Source organism: Pieris napi, chromosome 21, assembly GCF_905475465.1.
Source record: "Pieris napi chromosome 21, ilPieNapi1.2, whole genome shotgun sequence".
In the NCBI taxonomy this organism is placed as follows: Eukaryota; Metazoa; Arthropoda; class Insecta; order Lepidoptera; family Pieridae; genus Pieris; species Pieris napi.
The window spans coordinates 8264645-8285773 of record NC_062254.1 but is presented as its reverse complement, the minus strand read 5'-3'; the positions used below and the strand labels follow the sequence as shown (position 1 = coordinate 8285773).

Below are 21129 nucleotides of genomic sequence, written 5' to 3'. Positions count from 1 at the left end.
TTAACGTAAAATTGTAAACACCATTAGATTGTAATCTATCTCGCGAGATTATAAACTGTCGAAAGATTGTGAACCTCAGCGTACTGCTTAAAATTTAACGTATTATTATTCGGTAGATTGTACTACACTAACTTAGTTATCATTCAAACTTCTTTGGTCAATTACAGATTAATTTTACTTCCCAACAATTTCATATAACTACCGAATAATAATACCTTAAATTGTAAGCAGTTCGTTGGGGTTCACAATCTTTCGACAGTTTACAATCTCGCGAGATATATTACAATCTAACGGTGTTTACAATTTTACGGTGACATGTATAATATGTTTCAATTTCTTTATGATAGCAGATCACAGTAACTGAAGAGTTCAGTTTCAAACTCCTACTGATTTAAATAACATCTTTTATTAGAAATACCTAATTGTTGTCTGGCAATTTGACGTGACATTTCGGCTGGCCTGAATTGCGGAAAAGCACTCGAAACGTCGAGTTATGTAAATAATGTTATAAGTTTGCGTTTATATCCACTAAAGCAGGAAGGGTTTTACTAAAACAAATTGACATCTTAAGTTGCAAATTTTCCCTTGATGTTTAAAAATTATATTTATTTAAGTGAGAAATAATTACGAATATCATTATATTTCCTTAAAGGTAAGACGCTCTTTGAACAAGTAATGGCATGTTCTAAAAGCTGTGCAAACGAACTACACTTTTTCTAGGAATAACCGATGCTCCTAAGAATAAAATGCTTTTTTATGCTTTACAATGAAAGCTTTTATCGGTTTCTTCCCGAAGCCGAAGACGTGGAATTCCAAGGATTGATCAAATTAATTTAAAATGTTTTATCTCAATTTAACTTATAGAACAATAACGACAAATGGACAGGACTCATATTATTTTAACCGATTCTGTCGGCTTGAGCAGTGTTGGCCTAGTGGCTTCAGCGTGCGACTCTCATATCTGAGGTCGTAGGTTCGATCCCCGGCTGTGCACCAATGGACTTTCTTTCTATGTGCGCATTTAACATTTGCTCGAACGGTGAAGGAAAACATCGCGAGGAAACCGACATGTCTTAGACCCAAAAAGTCGACGGCGTGTGTCAGTCACTGGAGGCTGATCACCTACTTGCCTATTAGATTTAAAAATGATCATGATACAGATACAAAAATCTGAGGCCAGGATCTGAAGAAGTTGAAGCGCCACTGACTTTTTTTTATTCTGTCGGCAATTAGTATTGTGAGTATAGACACTCACAAGGATTACTAGAACTGGAGCTTAAAACGGTCAACTTAGTAAAGATTTTTTTGGCTGAAGATACTCTAAACGAGTCCCGAAGTCGTATACTTCATTGGTCACATTTTTATACTATTCAGCCAAAGTCCAATGTACTTAATATATTCAAAAACAAAACGTATAAAACCCAATATAAATCTAACACTATTGAAGTTGTCTCATACAAGTAACATCGAATACAATATCCGCCCAAAAGATGCAACGTTCATGCCTCTTTATTTGGTCTTGTATTTACATACAAAGTACTACAGTAATGTCGCACCCTTGTTTACGAGTTTCATTATATCGTATTACTTAATTAAAACGAAGGTCATATCATTATATACAGATGTTACCATGTCACATAAATCTAATACTTTAACTTGGTGCGTAAAGTAGGCCAAGTTTTATGAATGATTTTCGTTTGCGCATTTTAATTGGGAGGTTAGAAATTCAGGCAACTGTTTTAAAGTTATAATAAATTAATAGATAGAGAGTAATACGTCTCTCTACAATCTAATACGTCAGGTACCTTAGAGAGTACTAAGATACCTGACGTAATGAATAATAAAGAAGAAGAAATACTTCTCAATTACTTTTACTCATTGAAATATTTTATATATTATTGCATGACTCAATAATAAGGTATGTACTCACGTATACGAATCACATAGATTTTGTCAATTAGAAGCATAAGTCGAAGAAATGGCAGGCCTTTCAATAAAATACTAGCTGACCCGACAAACGTTGTTTTGCCATGTATATTATTTCTAAGAAAGCTTATTTAGTTCAATAAAAATAACTATTGGCTATAATAAAAAAGGGTTTGATTGTGTAGGGGTGAATATTAAGTGTTGTATGTTTTTGTGTATGTTGTATCATAAAAAAATAAACACAAAAAAATTGTCAAAAAATTAAAAAAAAAAATTGGGGTTGACACCCCTTATCACATAAGCCCTTAAGTGATTAGGGGTGAAAGATAGATAGTAACCGATTCTCAGACTTACTGAATATGCATTAAAAATTCCCTAAAAATCGGTCAAGCCGTTTCTGAGGAGTATTGGAACGAACATTGTGACACGAGAATTTTATATATATAGATATACCAAAGGGATAGCTGTAATCAGAGAATAAAAATCGTATAGCACATCAAATATCAGAAGCAGATCCCAAATAGTAGTTATAACCAATAATCACGATTTGTTGTGTAGAACATTAAAAAATTGATTTTAAAAATAACTCTTTGAAAACTTTAATATATAAAGGTGTATTTGCTTCAGGTTCGGACGCAACGAAATCTCACTATTTTAGGTAGTTACGAAAAACCATGAGAGAAAACGATCATTCCCGACAGCCAGTATTTTAATAAAAGTGTAGGATCGGTATAAGAAATGAATGATATATGAGGTCGTAATGCCTTCACGTCCAGCCTATGTGTAGAATTTATGGGAATATTTTTAATAAGATTTCTTTTTGAAAAAGTGTCTTACGAAAATTATTATAAATACAATTTAGAGTTTACCTATTATCACTCCAATTATATATTAAATTAAGATTAGTATTGCTGCTTTCAAAATATTCAATTGATTATTTTTATTAACATATTATATAGGCAAGAGGTTATATGTACATTAAAGTAAATATAAAAATCTATAGTAATACATATATAATATAGTGAAGAGGTATTTAAGCTAACTCAAACTCAAAATATCTTTATTCATATAGGTAAACAAGTACACTTATGAATCGTCAAAAAGAAGTTAAATTAATTGTAAATTTATATTTACTACCAGTTCGCAAGTCAAGGGCGTAGAGCAGGTAAGAAGACTGGCAAGAAACTTTCCGCCACTCTTATTAATCGCCAAGTATTGTCATACAAATTGTTTGAACTGGAACAAATCAATCCCAAGGATTAGGATCATAAGTATTCGTCAAATTTACAAAAATAATATATTATGAATGTAATATTATTATTACCCCATCTCCAAAAACTATATCCAATAGTTTTTACTAACAATACTTATTACAAAGTTTCACGATACATGTATAAATAGAAGAGAAGTACCTAATCTCCATCTTTAAAGGTTAAATTACCTTGTAATGAAACTTACGTTGCAGAGTGTAACAATGTACTAAAGTCGATGGCTCATTCCAAGAACTTTTTAGGTCAAAGGTCGGAAAAGCTGCTCGCTAATGCACCGATCATATCGATACCTCCCACGTAAGTTGTTGTATCTCCAAAACTGCAATTTTACAGTAGAGCGTTTCAAAGATTCAAATTAACCCAAAATCTGCATTTATTGTTGCATCTTTTTAAAATTTCGTATGTAATGTAATATAATTAGTCTTCTTAACTACGTTAAAAGAAATTTTGAGTAATATGTCTATTTGCGGAGATATTGTTCATACAACATTTTACTCCGGAGTAGAAGCTATGCCAGATGTTGCATCTGATACTAACAACATTATACCGCGGCGCCCAGATAGCATCACTTGTGGTATATGATAGTTACAACTGTATACTTTGAAAAACATAAGTCTTACTCTGTTGTATGTGGTAATTATATTTATATTAGGTACAGAATTCAAATGTACAATTTGAAGGTGATTAATTTTTTAGGTTAATAAATAAAAAAGAAATGTTATTAAGGTTATTTTTTTTATTAGAAACAACATCAGTGTTAAAAAGCTAATCAGAAAATCTTTGAAAATAAAATAGTGAGCTTTTAAAACTTAATTCAATTACTTCTTCTTTTGCTGAATAATCAAAAACGTTTTAACACATAACAATCATACAAACGACTTTTTAATACAAAGTTTTAGAATAGGTAACGTTACAAACTCTTCTTAATCAAATATAATTACAAAAATCAACATCACTATAAAAAATAAAAATATGAACTAAATTAATCATTTAAATGAGATCAGCTTAAAATCAAAGTAGTAATTTGGAAACTATTTATAATTTTTGGCATGTACCTACTTATTGGTTTATAATAATGATAAAGAAATTTTAAAATAAAAACAATTGTGTTAATTGTCAACCTAACAAACCTAAAATTAGCTTTTATGGGAGCCTTAAAACAATGTAAAACAAATAAATATTATTTTTATGAGATCATTATTAAAACCTGAGATGCTTAATCAAAGGCAATATAGAAAAAAGAAAAATAAACGGAATATTTGGAAAAGACTAATGTCTATTCAGAATCAGAAAATTCAGTGTCATTATTAACGCCAGCAACGAAAGATAAATGCCTGAAAAAGTCGTGATACGTAGCTGGAATAATTTCAGTATGACACAGGTTCATTAAGTCATCATATTTTGCCTTAGTTATGGGAAGACGGTTGGAATACAAGGGGCATAGCTCAGCCATACTATTCCTTTGGCGTCTACGGGTATTGGTATTAAGAGCAATTGTCATAGCATTACTGTCTGCCAAATCGTACCGATACATAATTTTAAAAGGATCTTCTGCACATACACTTACTTCTTTTATTTTATTCCATCTAACTACGTTCCCATTTACATTTTTAGACCAATTACGTCCAATCAAAAGTGTTTTATAGTTTAAAAAATCTGTATGCTTCATTTCTATGACGTTATATGGTTTGCCCTCCTGTTTCGCCCATCGAACCAAGCTAAACCATTCAAAGGGTGTATAAATAAGTTTATTTTTGGACGAACGTTCTATTAGAGCATGTACGCTATCACCTTCTGCCTGGGTGTGACCTTTTTCAAGAAATGTATGTTTGATAGTAATATTAAGCTTATGAGCAATATAAACATAAAACGCAAACACAATACGATTGCGATTCTGACCGGCACAATTGTCAGACCAGAATCTAAATTCTTTTGCACCTTGTTCATGCATTTTATGTATAAAATGAGAAAGACAGCCTGATACCTCATTAGAACCACGTTTGGCTTCTCCCTCGTGCCACATATAACAATGACCCTCTTTATTTGCTAAATCAAACAAAGTAAAATTAAAGACGGACAGTTTCCGTTTGTAAAATAAAATACTCAATTGGCCATGGGGTGCATTGAGAATCTTTTGAAAATCAAAAGTACCAGCAATTATTTTACCTTCAGAAGATTTGCTTTCTTCTTTGTCAGACTTCATAAGCTGTCAGGATAACTTCTTGTTAGTGACGTGAATTTCATGATCGATGACTTGCAGTTCTGTTGGACCTTTAATATTCCTGAAGATGTGACACTGATCGCACTGATCTTTCTTAGGAATATGAAAACTGAGCTTAAAGTTTTCATTTACAATGTCTCGATATAGACGTTCGGATTTAGCTTTCTCTTCATATATATTAGATTGAAGCCACTCATTATACATTTCAAATAATTTATGAAAATTTAAATCTCCATCCAAATATAACTTATTTGACCTTTGCCTAGTAAAATGTGACTCAACTGGCTGCAAACTCTTGATATGGTCACACACACTGGTTATAACAGACTCTGTCTTTTTTACAGGGTGGTTTGAGTGTTTTCCTCTTTGATCTGGAATTAATACTCCAGTAGTCGTAGCCATCTTTTCTAGGGCCTTATTAATAACCTGATCACTGACGGAAATAGTGCTTAAGAAATGTTTTTTGCATACATCCACATAATTATCTTCACCATGATCTACTGGCAATGAGTACTTTAACGTGTACTTTCGTCTTGAAGTGGTATCTGTGTAGACCCTGCGTTTATTTTGCTTTTTTACTAAGCTGGCTATAAACATCCATTGTTTTTCTCGATTGCCCAAATTCCAAAAACTCTTAAATATCTTCTGTCTTTTTCCTTCACTTAATTTATCAAAACACTTCTTGCGGCATTGACATGGCGGCCCCATCTTTCTCTTTGCTTGAATTTTACCATTTCTTGACATGTACTCTTTTCCCATATTACGTAAATTCTTTCTCTTAGTGTCTATCCATTCATTAAAATGTCTTTTTCTTATATTACCTTTATCTTTCCTTAGTTGACGACGGCGATCGCTTGTGCTAGGACTATTATTCGAAATATCTGACAGCGGACTATAATTGTTTATTGTTGTATACGTTGAGCAGCTAGACAGATAACCTGGTGAGGGTACGGGCAAAATATCAAAAGTTGATAAGTTTTCCTTTTGTATATAATAAGGGCAGAAATCATTATCACAGTCGTAGTCCAAGTGGTTGGTACCACAAGAAGGTGAAGGGTGCGATGTTTCGAGATTTGCAGTATCAGAATCGGAAGCAACTTCTAGGTTATTATCAAATATATCTGCATCAATTATGTTTGCTAGCTCATTAATATCCGACTCATTAAAGCTTATTGGTAATGGAGACTCTGAAAGAATAATAATGTTTTGTATAATTAATGATCAGCAGATTTAGGCAATCGAACCTGAGACCTTGGCGTGCTAATACAATGCACTAGGTATGCATCTGGCTATTGAGGCAGTCCCTACTTACCATTTAAAGATCGACTTTTGAACTGATGACTTGACTTACAACGTAAATTTTAAGTAAAAAAAAAGTAAATCCAACGTAAAATATAGCATTTCACTATACAACTACATTTTGATGAACGATTTCCGAAGTAAAACGATGTATTTATTAGATACAACAAAATGTTTAACTTCAACGAAGACGTAAAACATTGTATGTATTACATACAACATTTTCGATGAACGCTCACCGGCGTATATTGTTGTAAGTAATCTATACAATAGTTTAGGTTGGGGCCACCATGAAAAGTGTTAGTAATTTAATTCATGCGACTAAAATAATACAAAAAGAAACTTACCATTCTTATTTAGTAGGTTTGAATCAGAGTAACTGTTTAATTCTATTTCATTTAATGAAATATTGTCCTTTTCAATGGGTGTATCGGAGTTGTTATTTTGTATATTCGAATTATTGAGCAAATCACATATTCGACGCCCTCTTGATAATATAATACTTGCACGTTTCATTATAACAAATAACAAGTAAACTAATTACGTCAATGAATCATCAAATAATATATGCGATGGCAACGGGCAGGCGGCTGGTTGAAAGTCCGGCGTGGTCTGTTGTATGTAACCGATACGAGGCGCGAGCGCGTGATTCTACCCACCGCGCGCCCCGCGTACACAAATGCATAGGCATATACATTGGTCTACTCCGTTCGCGTTTGAAAATTCGAACATTATGCGTCTGACAAATCCTTTAAAAGTAGTGTTTTTGTTGTTTTTTTACTTTGAATGGATATAATGATCCATATTAGGATGTTTTTCAGCAAAAAAGCAAAATAGCATTTTTGTGGCATACAACAACTTACGTGGGAGGTATCGATATGCACAATTTTCTGAATGCCGACAATTCTACATTTCTATCAAACAGTTTATAACAACTTATATTTACGTATACATAGATATACATCTCCATTTTTCTTTGATTTGAATATTTGTCTCACTGGCAGGATTTTGCGTGGTAGTGGAAATTTTTAAAGAAGGTCAATGTAAATTGTAGGTCTCCTTTTTTGAATGTTTTTTCACGTTTCTATTTTTGGATAATGACACGAGATTCAAGCATTTCATATCAGACTATGAGTCTAACATCACGCCTCCGACGTCTTTTCGCAATAAGAATAAAAAAAAATACCTACGTAATTTGTCAAGGTCCTATTTTAATTGGTTCAAATAAAATAATTATTGTTAGAAATGTCAAAGAACGACACTTGGGAGAAACACGCTGCTCAATGTATTTGAAATATGCAGTAATATAATTGATAGTTCTAATCATACAATAACCAACACACTGCATAACAACACACATAACATATAACACATATAGCACAATAGAGGAGCCGGTCACCAGTGTATCTAAAAAGACACTAAAGTTGTTTTTCTCGCCTTCCGACTTCAGATTAGAAAGTTGCTTGTTCAGATCACGTCCAGGTCACCGATGTGTAACGATTCGTGCATCTGGACCAAAGTATAAGGCAATCTAATACATACAAAGTATTTATGTATTACATGACTTTCTATTAAGTTTTTTTTAGTTAACAAAGACAAACGGGCAGGAGGCTCACCTGATGTTGAATCCGCCCATGAATACTCCCATTGCCAGAACGCTCGCAAGTACGTTGTCAGCCTTTTAAGAACTGGACGATCTTTTCTTGAATCATAAGTCGTTTTGGTGTGGAAATACTTCAGTGGGCAGCTGGTTCCATATAGTGGTGGGACACGGCAAAAACTGCCTTAAAAAACGCTCAGTTGTGGAACGACGGACGTCGAGGTGATACGGATGGTATTTTGTATTCTGCAACAGCTCTCTAAGCTAAACTCAGCTTCATGTAGTCAAACAACTCCTCTGAACACTCTCCATGGGAAATGCGGTAGAAGATGCAGAGACACCTCACATCTCTACGCAACGCCAAGTGATCTAGCTGCTCGGAAAATGACTGTTCGTCGATGATTCGAATCGATCTTCGTTGAATAAAGTTGTAGCATATACATTATACATGTATTGTATAATTAGCGACACTTTACATCGATATCACGTCGGAGTCACCAGTATGGGGTAAATAAATTAACCACCATTTTTCAAGTGAATTAATTGTATTTAATGTTTTGTTACCATTCACTTATAATATAACGAAGTAAACATATGTGCATCAAATACAAAGCCACCAAGCGCACTGACCGCGTACCACCGGTTACCTGCGTACACGCACACATTCGTGCGAATCCCGCAAGACCAGTCTTGCGATTCTGTATCTCAAAACCAAATAACCTAATAAACAATAAACTACAAGCTCCCTCCTTATCAGAATGCTCCAAATCGTAAAATGACTGCTTCACGACTGATTTGAGCGCGACCGCCGCTGCGAAAACCGCTGTGCGAGTTCGAAAAGTGAGTTACAGAATCGCAAGGCTGTTTTCTGTAGTTCTGTGCGAGTGACGATAGTATGATATCGATGTAAAGTGTCGATAAAAATACAATACATGTATATGCTACAAAGTTATGTAAATTTTCCCAAAAGTAAGCTTAAAAGTAAGCAGTTTCAGAGCGTGCCGATTTGTAAAAGTCCGACATCACAACCCCGACTCTTCTGTTAGGGTGAGAGTATAGTTCAAATAACGAATGTATATCCTAATTTATTACAATCAGCAAAACCTCGTCTTATCTGTCCTAATCCCGCATAAAATATTATAGTGATACATTCAAATTTCAACAATTGTTAACCTAAACAAAGAAGCCGTCAGCAATGTATACTAACTTGATTTATTACCGGAAGGAAGTGGCGAGTTTAAACACAATTGCTTAAGAGATTAATGTTTGGGATATAACGAATTTTATGCAACCGTAGGCGGATAAGATTTATTCTTGACCTCACGAAAGATCTATTACGCCGTGTGAGAATTTAATTTTACAAATTTAACGCGATTTTTTAATCTAGAAAATACTCGGAATTATTAAACGCTTTAAGATTTATAAGCATGATTGAGATGGTTACTTCAAGAAGAATTAATATCTCGATAGAAATACTTAAGTATTTTATTTATGAAAGTTGTTTCCGTAATGTTCTGAAATGCCTTCAAGCTGAAACAAAGGCAGCTAAAATAAAGGAAAAGAAGGAGGAACACAAGTTATATAACCTATTATGAGAAATGCTACATATATTTCAATTCGTGTTTATAGGACGGGAACGTACTCGTGAGCTTATCTATCAAAGGGCAGCAGTAACAATTAGAATATTAGGGTGAGTTCATTGCCCATTTGTCATCTGCTAAAACATGATTTTGTAAACATGAAAAATATAATACATTGTACATGATGCTTTGTAAATGAATGTCCGATGAAATTAATTATAAAATGTATAAAAATATATTTTTTGGGACCTCACGAACAGAATATTTTAAATTTTGCACGAACACTAACAAGAAGAAGCACAATATACAGAAATAAAGTGAATAACATCTAATTACATCAAGAGAAAGGCTGGGGTAGTCGCAGAGCTGGCGGAAAGTAATAAACGGCTCAAAAATAAGAGTCTTTCCTCCAACTTCAATTTTGTTCCCTTTGGAGTAAAGACTCTTGTGCCGTAAGGTTCAAGTGCACAGGCGCTAATTAAAGATTTATATTGGCGTCTGATAGATAAAACCGGTGACTCCAGCTGGTTCTTTCTTTGCTCAACGAATAAGTATTGCAATACAGCGAGGAAATGCTGCGTTAAAGGTACATTGCCAGGGACCAAACTTTTGACGTGACAACGTCTTATAATTCGATGGAGCCAACTGCACGCACATGACGCATGCGGCGTTACCTCGCTCTGAGGCGTTCCATTTAAGGCTTGAAGTGCAAGCGAGAGCGCAGAACAAGCGACAAAGAGGCACAATCGGCCTCCGCATTCGGCAGCGTTCGACATTGTATATCTTTATATATATAATTCTTCTGTGAGTGTGTATGTCACTGAACTTCTCTCCAACGACTGGACCGATTTTGATGAAATTTTTTGTGTGTGTTCAAGGGGATCTGGGAATGGTTTAGATTCACAAATCAGCCCGCCAGATGGCGCTGCAGTCGGTACTTTCATACTTTGCTTTACTAATTGCTTGAAATATCATGCAGGACAACGTCTGTCGGGTCCACTAGTAAAGTATATATCGTATTACATCGATAATATTGTAATCGATCAATTGAATCTTGATTCCATTTACCTCCTTCTCTATATCCAATATCCATACAAAATATCTATAAATGCAACCGTTCCATCAGTATTTTCTTATGACGTTGTCACGTTCAACTATCGTCAGTAAACCGACTTTACAGACAACCGATTTTTTAAATCGGTTTTAATTTTATTTTTATTAATTTTGTTTAGTTGTATGATTGCTATGTATATAATAACTAAATAACACTTCATAAGATAGTTTTCATAATGGCTCCCAGCATCCATGGCTAAACACGAGGGGGGAACTTATACATACAATTGTATGTAACCTTGTAACTGGTTTACAGCGATTTAACATTTGTTACTTGTAAACCGCCCGCAGCCCTAAGTTCCTTCATAATACCACTATTTGTCTTTTGTACGTGGAGATTACATCTGAAGCATGAATTATTTACGAACTATGAACATGAAAACTTAATGGGAACTTCTGTACACGCAGTTTCATATTCGGCTTCCAAGAATGACTAAGTTGGTTATTTACGTTACATATTTCGTCTAGCGAAATTGAAGTCTGACAAAAACTTAAAGTACAACACCGACATGTTATAGAAGAGTTCTAACTTATTTAGGTCATAACGCCTGAAGACCAGTTAACCTGGACAAGCTGGTCGTTGTCTGCAAGGTAGGCAAAAGGCCGCGGGGCAATGCGCCATCACGCCGGTGTGACCACGTCACGACTCTTCGGGGCTACTAAACCAATGGCCGAACAAAGTGGAGTGATATCAACAGTAACACAGCAGACTTTCAATTATGCGACTTTCAGCAATGAAGAATACGACTAAAGAGTGAGAACAGCAGATATAGCTTAGCGGTTGTGCGGTTTTTAACAAGTCGAACGCTTACAATCCCGCTGTGATTAGTTGAAGCGCAATTATGACTCGTATATCGGAATACATTGGCCTGTAACACGAAATCAATTATGTGAGTCCGGTACAGAAGCCGCACCTGTTCGAATGATTAGTCAGTTCAGATTGTAGATCAAAGCGTAGGCACAAAAGGTCCTATCTGGCTTCGTTACGCTCGTTGGTACCTCCCACGCTACTGATTTCTGGCATTTTCTGATTCATTACTTAGCGGAACACGCAGTTTAAACAGAAAACTTACAATTTTGAACATTGGAAAATTAATTCACAATGATTTAGTTAAAGTTGCAAGGGTCATCACTCATAGTTTTATAAATAAAAAGCTTCAGTTTAAACTTGTAAATTCATACATATTTTGTAGCGAAGTGGATAGCTTTTGAATATTTTGCTACGCTAAAATATTGTACATTTTCTATGCAAAATCGACAAAGGCCCCTATAAACATTATATTGATGACTTCTAAAATGTTTTGGAATTTTAATAGTCGTTAGTAAATGCATAAGTTATGAATATCCATTGAATTTATTAAAATAAATATTCACTAATAAATATTCCTATATCTAAAGTAGATAAATTTATTTTTTATGTACATACAACAAAGCTTGCCTTATGGTAAGATCCGGGAGTAGAGACTTAATTAGTTATTACTTACAAATGTCAAAAACGTATTCTAATTTGACATACAGGATATTCGACTTCTCAACTGCAATTATTAGGCACAGAAAGCTTTCATTCTTTTATGATAAAGCTCATAAAGAGTTTATTGGCCGTGAATTATTATTTGTACCATTACACTCATATTATACCGTAGTAGTTTCTTTGTTCCAAAAAGCTAAGTAAATTACAGTTCACTCTTGAGATCAATTGGAATTCCACGTCAATTACACTTGGAGCAGGCGGCTCTAATTTGATAATGTCAGATTTTCTCTTTGACATGGGCATGTTCAGATCCTTTACTATTTTCAAATATCTGGAGAGTACAGACTATAAAGGCCCGTAGAAAAACGGTTTTACATCAATTTAGTTAATATGTTTAAAATTATATAGAAATACCTTATAAAAGTATTTGATATATTCAAGTTAGTTATTGGCAGACGCAAGTATATATTTGATATCTGCTAAAAGAGTAATTCTAAAACGGAAATGGAACGCCGTGATTCCAAACCTTATATTGCTTCCTTTTTTTGTTCCAAATATCCGGCCAAATTCTGCGATTGGTTTCCATTTAATCATGCATTTTTGTTTAGTACCACATCAATGGATTTTTTATATATTCTAAGCTACTGTAATCATTAAGAATAACAACTTGATTTTAGTCATACAACACACATACTTCCTTACACATATTACGAACATAACTTATATCACTACTTTCGTTTGAAAACATTTTTACATTTTTCTTAGTAATAAATTTATATTGGAACGAAGTTCCTTATCACGCGTTGTGAAAGGGGGCTAGACGGAAAAAATTCTTACGAAAAGTTGTCACGACACTTTTTTGCTATTTGCTATTGTACCGGTTCTCGTCCGATCACCGAAGTTAAGCAACGTCGGACGAGGTCAGTACTTAAATGGGTGACCGCCTGAGAACACCTCGTGATGTTGGCTTTTTTTTTCGTCGTAAGATTGGTGTCGATAAAATCTATCATACTGTTATGATACCAATTAACATATAAATTAATCGAAAGGAATTTCGTTCCATCCGGGTGTCCCTTGACACCTCTAAAGTTTTTTTTTAATAGTAATTGTGTATTTAGTTCCTGGGTCTTCACTCGTCACTCAACAGAAATTGACGAAAAAAGACGAAATGTACGTGTTAAAGTAAATCCAGATGTACTCTGTATTAATCAGGAATTCCTCAAATCCCAAGAGCGACAATTAGCAGTTGATTCAAAATACTTGCCACTTGTTCCATACAAAAATAGGAAAACAAATCCCTATGATTGTTATAAGGATGTTACATGCTTTTCTATGAACTTAATCTATAAAAAAATTGCACTTATGATAATGACTCTTAATATAAATTAGGTAACACCTCAATTCTGAAGTGCTACACGCCCGTTTTAGGTAGACCAATTTATTGCTCTCAGACACGCGTATCGATCGGAATATAGTTGATTTTTATCCTATTATCTTTTATTATGTAGAACGGATGAACGAAAAGCGGTGAGATTGGGTTGGGTTAGCCTTCTCGTACATACCTCGACCTCAAAAGAGAGAGAGACAAGATAAAAATGCCCGTGGCCCGAAAAGCATGCATGGTGAATGTCATGAAAGTGCATGAAGAGAGAAAGATATGTCAGGACTTTAGCAAGTGGATATCCGTGGTCTTTACCTACTCTTTCGTGAAAAATGCGTGATAATATAAATAAATTAGTTCTTATTCTAAAACGAAAATACTTTTTTTTTATACGAAAGTTCGCCAATCAAGCTCGATACTACATTTGATACAATACTTCTCGATTCCTTTACAGCACAAGCAAGTACTATTACCGAACGTAGAAAAAAAATATATTGGTTCATCAATTCAGCAGCTGTCTAAAAATCTAGAGGTCCTGGTTCTGGATAAAAAATGGCATGCTTTTTCCACTAAGCAAACACTGCGTCCGTAAATAACAAAGCAGCTTAATATTATTACTAACATTGTGCTTCCATACATAGAAAGTGTAATTCGTATGATACTTTTCAAAGTTGATAATTTTTCATGCTCCCCTACTTCTTTCAAGCGCCTTTTAAAAATCCTTATTGTAATTGTTGTAATAATTGTCTACTATTAATTGCTGTCTTTAAATTCTCGTGCCTATTATTGACTTCTCTTTACTTTTAGTTGTGTTCATACTACAAAAAAAATCTTGTGTTTGAAACAATTTAAAGACAATTTACATATCTTGTATTTGTGATGTGCATGTTTAAATATTGTCTATACTCGCATACGCATGATCTTTCTCTGGTCACTTAAAAAATAAATTAAATTTTCGTCAATACAACTAATTCTGTATTTCCCCCGTTAAATTTTATTTTCTTGACAGCTTTATAACCTCAAATATAATTGCAACAATACAAAACGTATTACGTCAACTGTAAAATATTCATAAGTGTTCCGGTACATATACCAAACATATTTATTTCAGTACTCAAATAGGGAACAAAGCGCTCAACAGAAACGCTACGAGCTATATTATCTAATTAATCCTATTCGGCTACACAATTCCTATTTCCACTTTCAAAAAGGCTGCTCCATTTTCCGGTGCAACGATCGCGAGGCGCGTAATCTCTGATAAACGTTCATTGTAAGACGGGAACGTCTATTCCGCCAAATTTACTACTTGAAAAATAACTAAATCTTCCCGGAGTTTCTCCAATCCGAAGTGTTTAGATAATGGTGAGTTTTTGAAGGATTTCTCGCATTTTTCAAGTAATATTCGCAGTTTGTTGTGTTAACGAGTGAGGCTCAGTTATTTTGCTTCTTTATAATAATGATTAACTCTTTCCTTATTTGAAATAATATTTAGTTTTTTCTGATTATGTTAGTAACTTTATAATTGTAAGATGTATTGAATATTTTTTAATGTATGTTGTGTTCTGTATGATTTGAATTTTAATTAGCAAATTACTCAATTGTAGTTAATATAGAATATGTTTGCTAGATTTTGGAAATCTCTACCACATATTTTATGTAACACAATAATGCACTAAAACAAAACCAGACTTAGTTGCGATATATAAAAAGCCTATATATTAGAAGCTAAAATGTAAAACGATATCTTTAATTACAATAATAAAGAGAAATTCGCAGAAAAAAAACTTAACTACACTGACTGATAAACCTATCTCACTTCACAGCAAATGTTGTTTTTCTCAGGTAGTTTTATAATAAGATTAAAATGAAACGTGCCTAGATTAATAATTTCATTTTCATTATTTACACATCAACAGATGGCGTTGTGCATGTGTAAAACGCGATAGCAAATACGTTGCCATTATATGTATGTAGCGTTTATAATTGTTGAAGTTTATCGTACACTATCAATCTATGAATCTAGCTAGTGTACCCTGTCATTCCGTTTTTGTTCGTAATTTCGTACACAGACAGTTTATTATTGTGCCATATTCGTTTTCTCATATTTATAAATAGTAAGATAGATTATATATTGATACGTTTTAGTATAGGCTAGAATCAAAGACAGACAAAAAATATCCTTCCTAATATATCTAATCTACATAGATTTTGTATTAAACATAAACATAAAAACATGTACACATAACATGTGTTTTATTAATTTTATCTTTATTCAAACATCGAGTCACATAGTTATGGTTGCTTTAGGCTATTACTAGATTAAGAATAAATTACAAAACACAAGTAATAGAACGATATTTGCTGAAATAATTTTGAAATGTAATTGATAATATCAGTTTATCCATTCAAACCAATAGTCTATATTAATATTTATACAATATACATTTTAATTCCATTGTATAAGTGATGAATGTTTCTAAATCGGGTTGCCAAATTAATAAATGAGAACTGTCTCCGAAGCATTAAATATCATAAATAGCAACATAAACACTATCATCTCTATACTACCATTGTCTATACTATATCTCTATACTATAATTATTCTGTATAACATGATATATTTAACCGTTTAGTTATAAAATATCACAAAGCAATGAATACAAAAAGATGATTCTAAAAATGATAGTTTCAATAATACTTGTAGAAACAATATTACTAACAAGATTTCCCGTTTTTCCAAAGAACCTAGTGAAACCACAGCCACTGAAGCGAAGCGTTGTATGAAATTTTAACATATTGGGGCACGCACGTAGCTAACGCAACATGAATTATTAGACGATACCTTCCCATATGGACATACCTTTAATGCATATTGAAGGTAAGGGCAGCGAACAAAGTTGTTACTGAATAAAAAAGTTTATATTTGCACCGATTAAAGAATCAGCAAAAAGTTCTCTTAATTTAATGACGCATTGATCAAACAGTTACGCTCCGAAGCTTTTAGAGATTTAGCTTAGGCGCGCTTGTTATATGATTGGCGAACTATCAAAGCGAATGAATTCAAATTTTTATGAGAATAAGTTAACGTTTGATCTACAAGAAACCTAATAATTCTTATTGGAAAACAACTTTTATTCTTAACGATTGAAACATAACATATATAACGTATTAAGTAGTATCAGTAATAAAGTTAAATTATTATTAATTGGTTATATTCCATTAGTATGTTATCTATTATATAATAAGCATTGTCTGAGGTTTAATAATTTACTGGTATAGTAGAAATTAAATTAGTGATATTATATCAATTATTACTCTACATTATTGTATAGGCTACATGTATATATGTCGACGTTCCTAGCGCTTTTCAATCTCGGTCGTTGAAATCAATCGATTGCTGTTGACTTTACAGTTGAGAAAAAAAGAGAGAGAGAAACGATAATTAAAATTTAGATTCAGTACTTACATTGCCGGCTTAGATTTAAATACTTGGTTGAAAACGATGTGAAAGACTTTATTGAGAATATTTTGTTCCTATATACAAAATTGGAAAATTGAACATACAACGCTCTCTAAACTTTAGTTATAACTTCCATGGAATTAACACGATTTCCAGAAGACCAAAATCATCGGCAAATGCTAATATAAAGTCTTTAGAATTCAGAATAATGCATTAGCTTTGTTTAACTTAAATAAAACAACTGACTTTAAATACCTGCCAAATAAAAAAGAGAAAATAAAATGGTATTTACGTTATCTCTTCCAGAATTAATTGTTTTTCATTAAACTACTGTAACTAATGGAGGATTATTACAAAAAGAAAAATATGTATATCTATATAAATGTACAATATGAGTGAGACGAAAAAAATATTCTATTAAAGAAGTTTTCACTTGGTGACGAGACTACTAAACGCTCATGTCCATGACTAATTATAACCTGATAATATAGGCATTAAAGACATAGTTTTAATAACTAGATTTCCAGCGTACACATTTATATGAGTTCAAATGTAAAATGTGACGGCTTTTGCATTAGTACGTAAGCTATGCGATGTAGTTTTATTCCGAGGCTTAATGACAGATTACACTTGGTATTTAGTTTATTTATATTATTATAGTGATACTTAAAAGTCATCACTGGTAGCAATACAGTATGTGTGTGTGTGTTTAACATTGCTACATTAGGTATGGTTATGTAATAAATTTTAAAATGATTTGATCGGGAATTAACATATTAAAGCTCGCAAGCTCTTCGCCCTACTAGATTAAACATTATTCCTCATCTCAAACATTGTTCTTTTATTTATGGTAGAACTTACTTATTAGACGAATAAATCAAAATTATTTAAATTACCGAATGAAACATTGTAGATGACTTACCTCTAACAATCCACAAAAGAATCACTTATAACAACTACACATCGTAACTACGGGCACAAAACTTCGTAGAACTTTGCAACCGTAGCGGCGTAGTACGGTCCCACGCGCGCTTCGTAGCACCTATCAGAACCGACTGGATTTAAGTCGGCTGTGTTTGGGACATGCGCACAACGGATTTTCGGTGAAAAATTTGTCGCGCTATAATGAAAATTTATTTATCTCGTGGAGATTTATGTCCCCATAATTTAATTTAGGCTAAAATTACGTTTTTAAAGTGTCATCAATCAAGTTTAGTACATTATAATTCCATTTTTAGACCGTTAAAAGTTCTATTATACTTGTCACTTGACGTTGTCTACGTTGACTATGACAAAAATGAGCTTTAATACGTTTTAATAAACCATCTTTACACTTATCGTATTTAAGTTATCGGTGTATGTGATAGCATAACAATCATTTTCATAAAATATCATTAAAAAAAAACTACATGTAACTATATGTGAGGTTTGTAATTGGCCCATAATGGTATATATATATATATATATACATCTATTTCTGTATTGTGTTGTGAATCTTCTGAATAAATAAATAAATTAATATTTGTCATATCATATAAATAGTAAAAGAAGTTATTTTATACGGTAATTATTACGACGATTTGGCGAATGGGATAGCTTTCAAAATGTATGTTCCAAAAATTCAAATAGCCGCATACATAAAATAACAATTATATTTTTGCAAAACACGATAATAAATTAACCCTTATCCCCATATAATAAAGGTACTTTTGACCTCATATACAGTGGTCACAATGAATGCGACGGTCGTGAGGTATAATTACGTTTATCTAATTAAATTTCCGACAGCTTGTATGGGAGAGATAGCACGGATTTATATTTCTAGATTTAAGCGGACACACAAAAATGCTGATTTATGATTGGATTTATATTCGTAATGCATATCTAGATTACAATTTGATTAACGGTCTCTATATTTAACCTGCCGTAATTGCTATGACTAGTAGTTTTATACAGAAACGCATTTCAGAGCTTTGAATATAATCTTGATTTTTATTTTATAATATTTTAGTGTACTTTTTATAGAAATAATATTAAGAGGATATTTATTTGTGGATCTTAGCGCGAGTTGTATGGATTTTTTTTAAGTTTTACTATTTTAAAAGATGATTTGTGGAATTTTTAGTAAAGTTTACGGAATTTTAATTTAACTAGTACCTAATGATCTATTAGGGCAATTAAATAGATCGTTTTTTATTTAAGATATAAAATTCATAACCAATTTCAAAAAAATTCAAGTTTTATGAAATAGAAATAGAAAAGAATATAAATGCATCGAATACAAATTTTAAACTTGTTTTTGTAAAGCCTGCCATAAAATAATAAGGCGTCTAGATAGATCTTTGCAATCAAATATTTTTAGTTCCCAACTTCACGTACGTTCGTTTCAACTTCGGCAGATAGTAGTTTGATTTACAACTTAATCACGACAACGGGCGGACTGTCAAGTAAACTACAGGGCTAAGGTGGCGAAGGGTAGCTTTGGACTGAAAGCACAAGTAACTTGAAATGGGAGCTTTGCGAGAAAACACACGGAAGACTAGACTTATATTATATGTCAGAGATTATGTTATTAAAGAACACGACGTCATTTGTTTTATTGGAATGGCAACACCACGCGATATCATAGACATTTTACAGGTTGTAAAATGTCAATGTGTCAAATTCCATTTGTCAGTAGTGCGTAGAACGTAGTACTTGAGTAGAGCTGCTCCCTGATCGGCGCCTGCGCCAGACGTGCGCACTGACTTTGTTTAAATATTAGGTAATAATGTCGGACGACGGCAGTGAGACCAATTTCGCAATTATTAATCGCCTTGAATCTGCAACATATATATAGGAATAAGTTTGGTTTTTACAGAATTAGTGAGGTTCATGTATGTGCAGTGAATAAATAAAATAACAAAAAAGAATTAATAAATAAAAGTAGTCGCATCCAGTATATCCAGGTGAAGTTGCATACTGAAGTAACTTTTTGTCAACACGTACGGTTTATTTTAAATTTTGCTGGATTCGTGAACAGCAAAAAATCGCATTAAACGTGAAACACTCGCCACTCGCCACTCGCCGGTACAAAGGTCAAAATAGGGTTGGTAATAATGAATAAATTAAATTTCAAATTTAATATATTTATGAGTAATTATAAATAAATAATAAATAATAATAATAATATACCAGAAGATCATAATATCATAAACTTCCTTTAACAATCAATTTAATTTAGATTATGTATAATAGAAATATGATCCTGAATATTATTGCTTATAAGACGGATATTAAAGTTGCACAATTGTATTATTTATAATTAGTTACAGTTTTAGGTTTTATGTTTTCTTCTTTTGTTTATATTGTTTTTAGTTTCATTTTTATTTTAATAAGTTTTCTATTGTATTAGTACAAAGATACTGTTAATAGGAAATAAATAAAATGATTGGTTTTAAACCCACTCTTGGGATAGAAAAAAAATTAAGTTAAAAGTTATCCTCATTATTCACAAAAAACAGGTTAAATGCTCACTTTTAACTAAAAACAAACAACTTTTTAATAAGTACATACTTTAAAGTAGCCCTTTGTGTGTAATTTATTTTAATGTAAAAATTTTAAAATCAGGAAATAGCGTTTTACCTTATCGCAAATGATATTAAAACACGAAAGTAAGATTAGGCATATTTTATTTGCTCATTTATTAATTCTATACGTTCTTGTGTTAAAAAAAAATGTCTACTAACTACTACTGACTAGCTAAAACTCGAAAATAGCTAGACTGATTCGGCTACTTCTGATCTTGAAATATTTGTGAAAGATTAG

General features: G+C 32.8%; 2 protein-coding genes across 2 annotated transcripts in view; both read right to left on the bottom strand.

Moving 5' to 3' along the window:
* Positions 1-18368, bottom strand: part of LOC125060440 (connectin-like) — a 63477-nt gene extending 45109 nt beyond the window's left edge. The window contains exon 1 of the mRNA XM_047665345.1: positions 18245-18368. The gene's annotated coding sequence lies outside the window, so the exon portion shown is untranslated. The remainder of the gene's footprint in view (positions 1-18244) is intronic.
* On the bottom strand, positions 5407-7233 carry LOC125060441. Its single transcript, XM_047665346.1, has 2 exons — positions 7065-7233; positions 5407-6605 (listed from the first exon to the last, which is right to left on the bottom strand). The coding sequence occupies exons 1-2, from the start codon at positions 7231-7233 to the stop codon at positions 5407-5409; spliced, it is 1368 nt and encodes a 455-aa protein (XP_047521302.1).
* Positions 18369-21129: the final 2761 nt, after the last annotated feature.

Coding starts and splice junctions, on each gene's coding strand:
- LOC125060441 (XM_047665346.1), bottom strand. CDS start 7,233: ATGAAACGTGCAAGTATTATATTATCAAGAGGGCGTCGAATATGTGAT. Junction 6,606..7,064: donor AAACCTACTAAATAAGAATG/GTAAGTTTCTTT, acceptor TTATTCTTTCAG/AGTCTCCATTACCAATAAGC.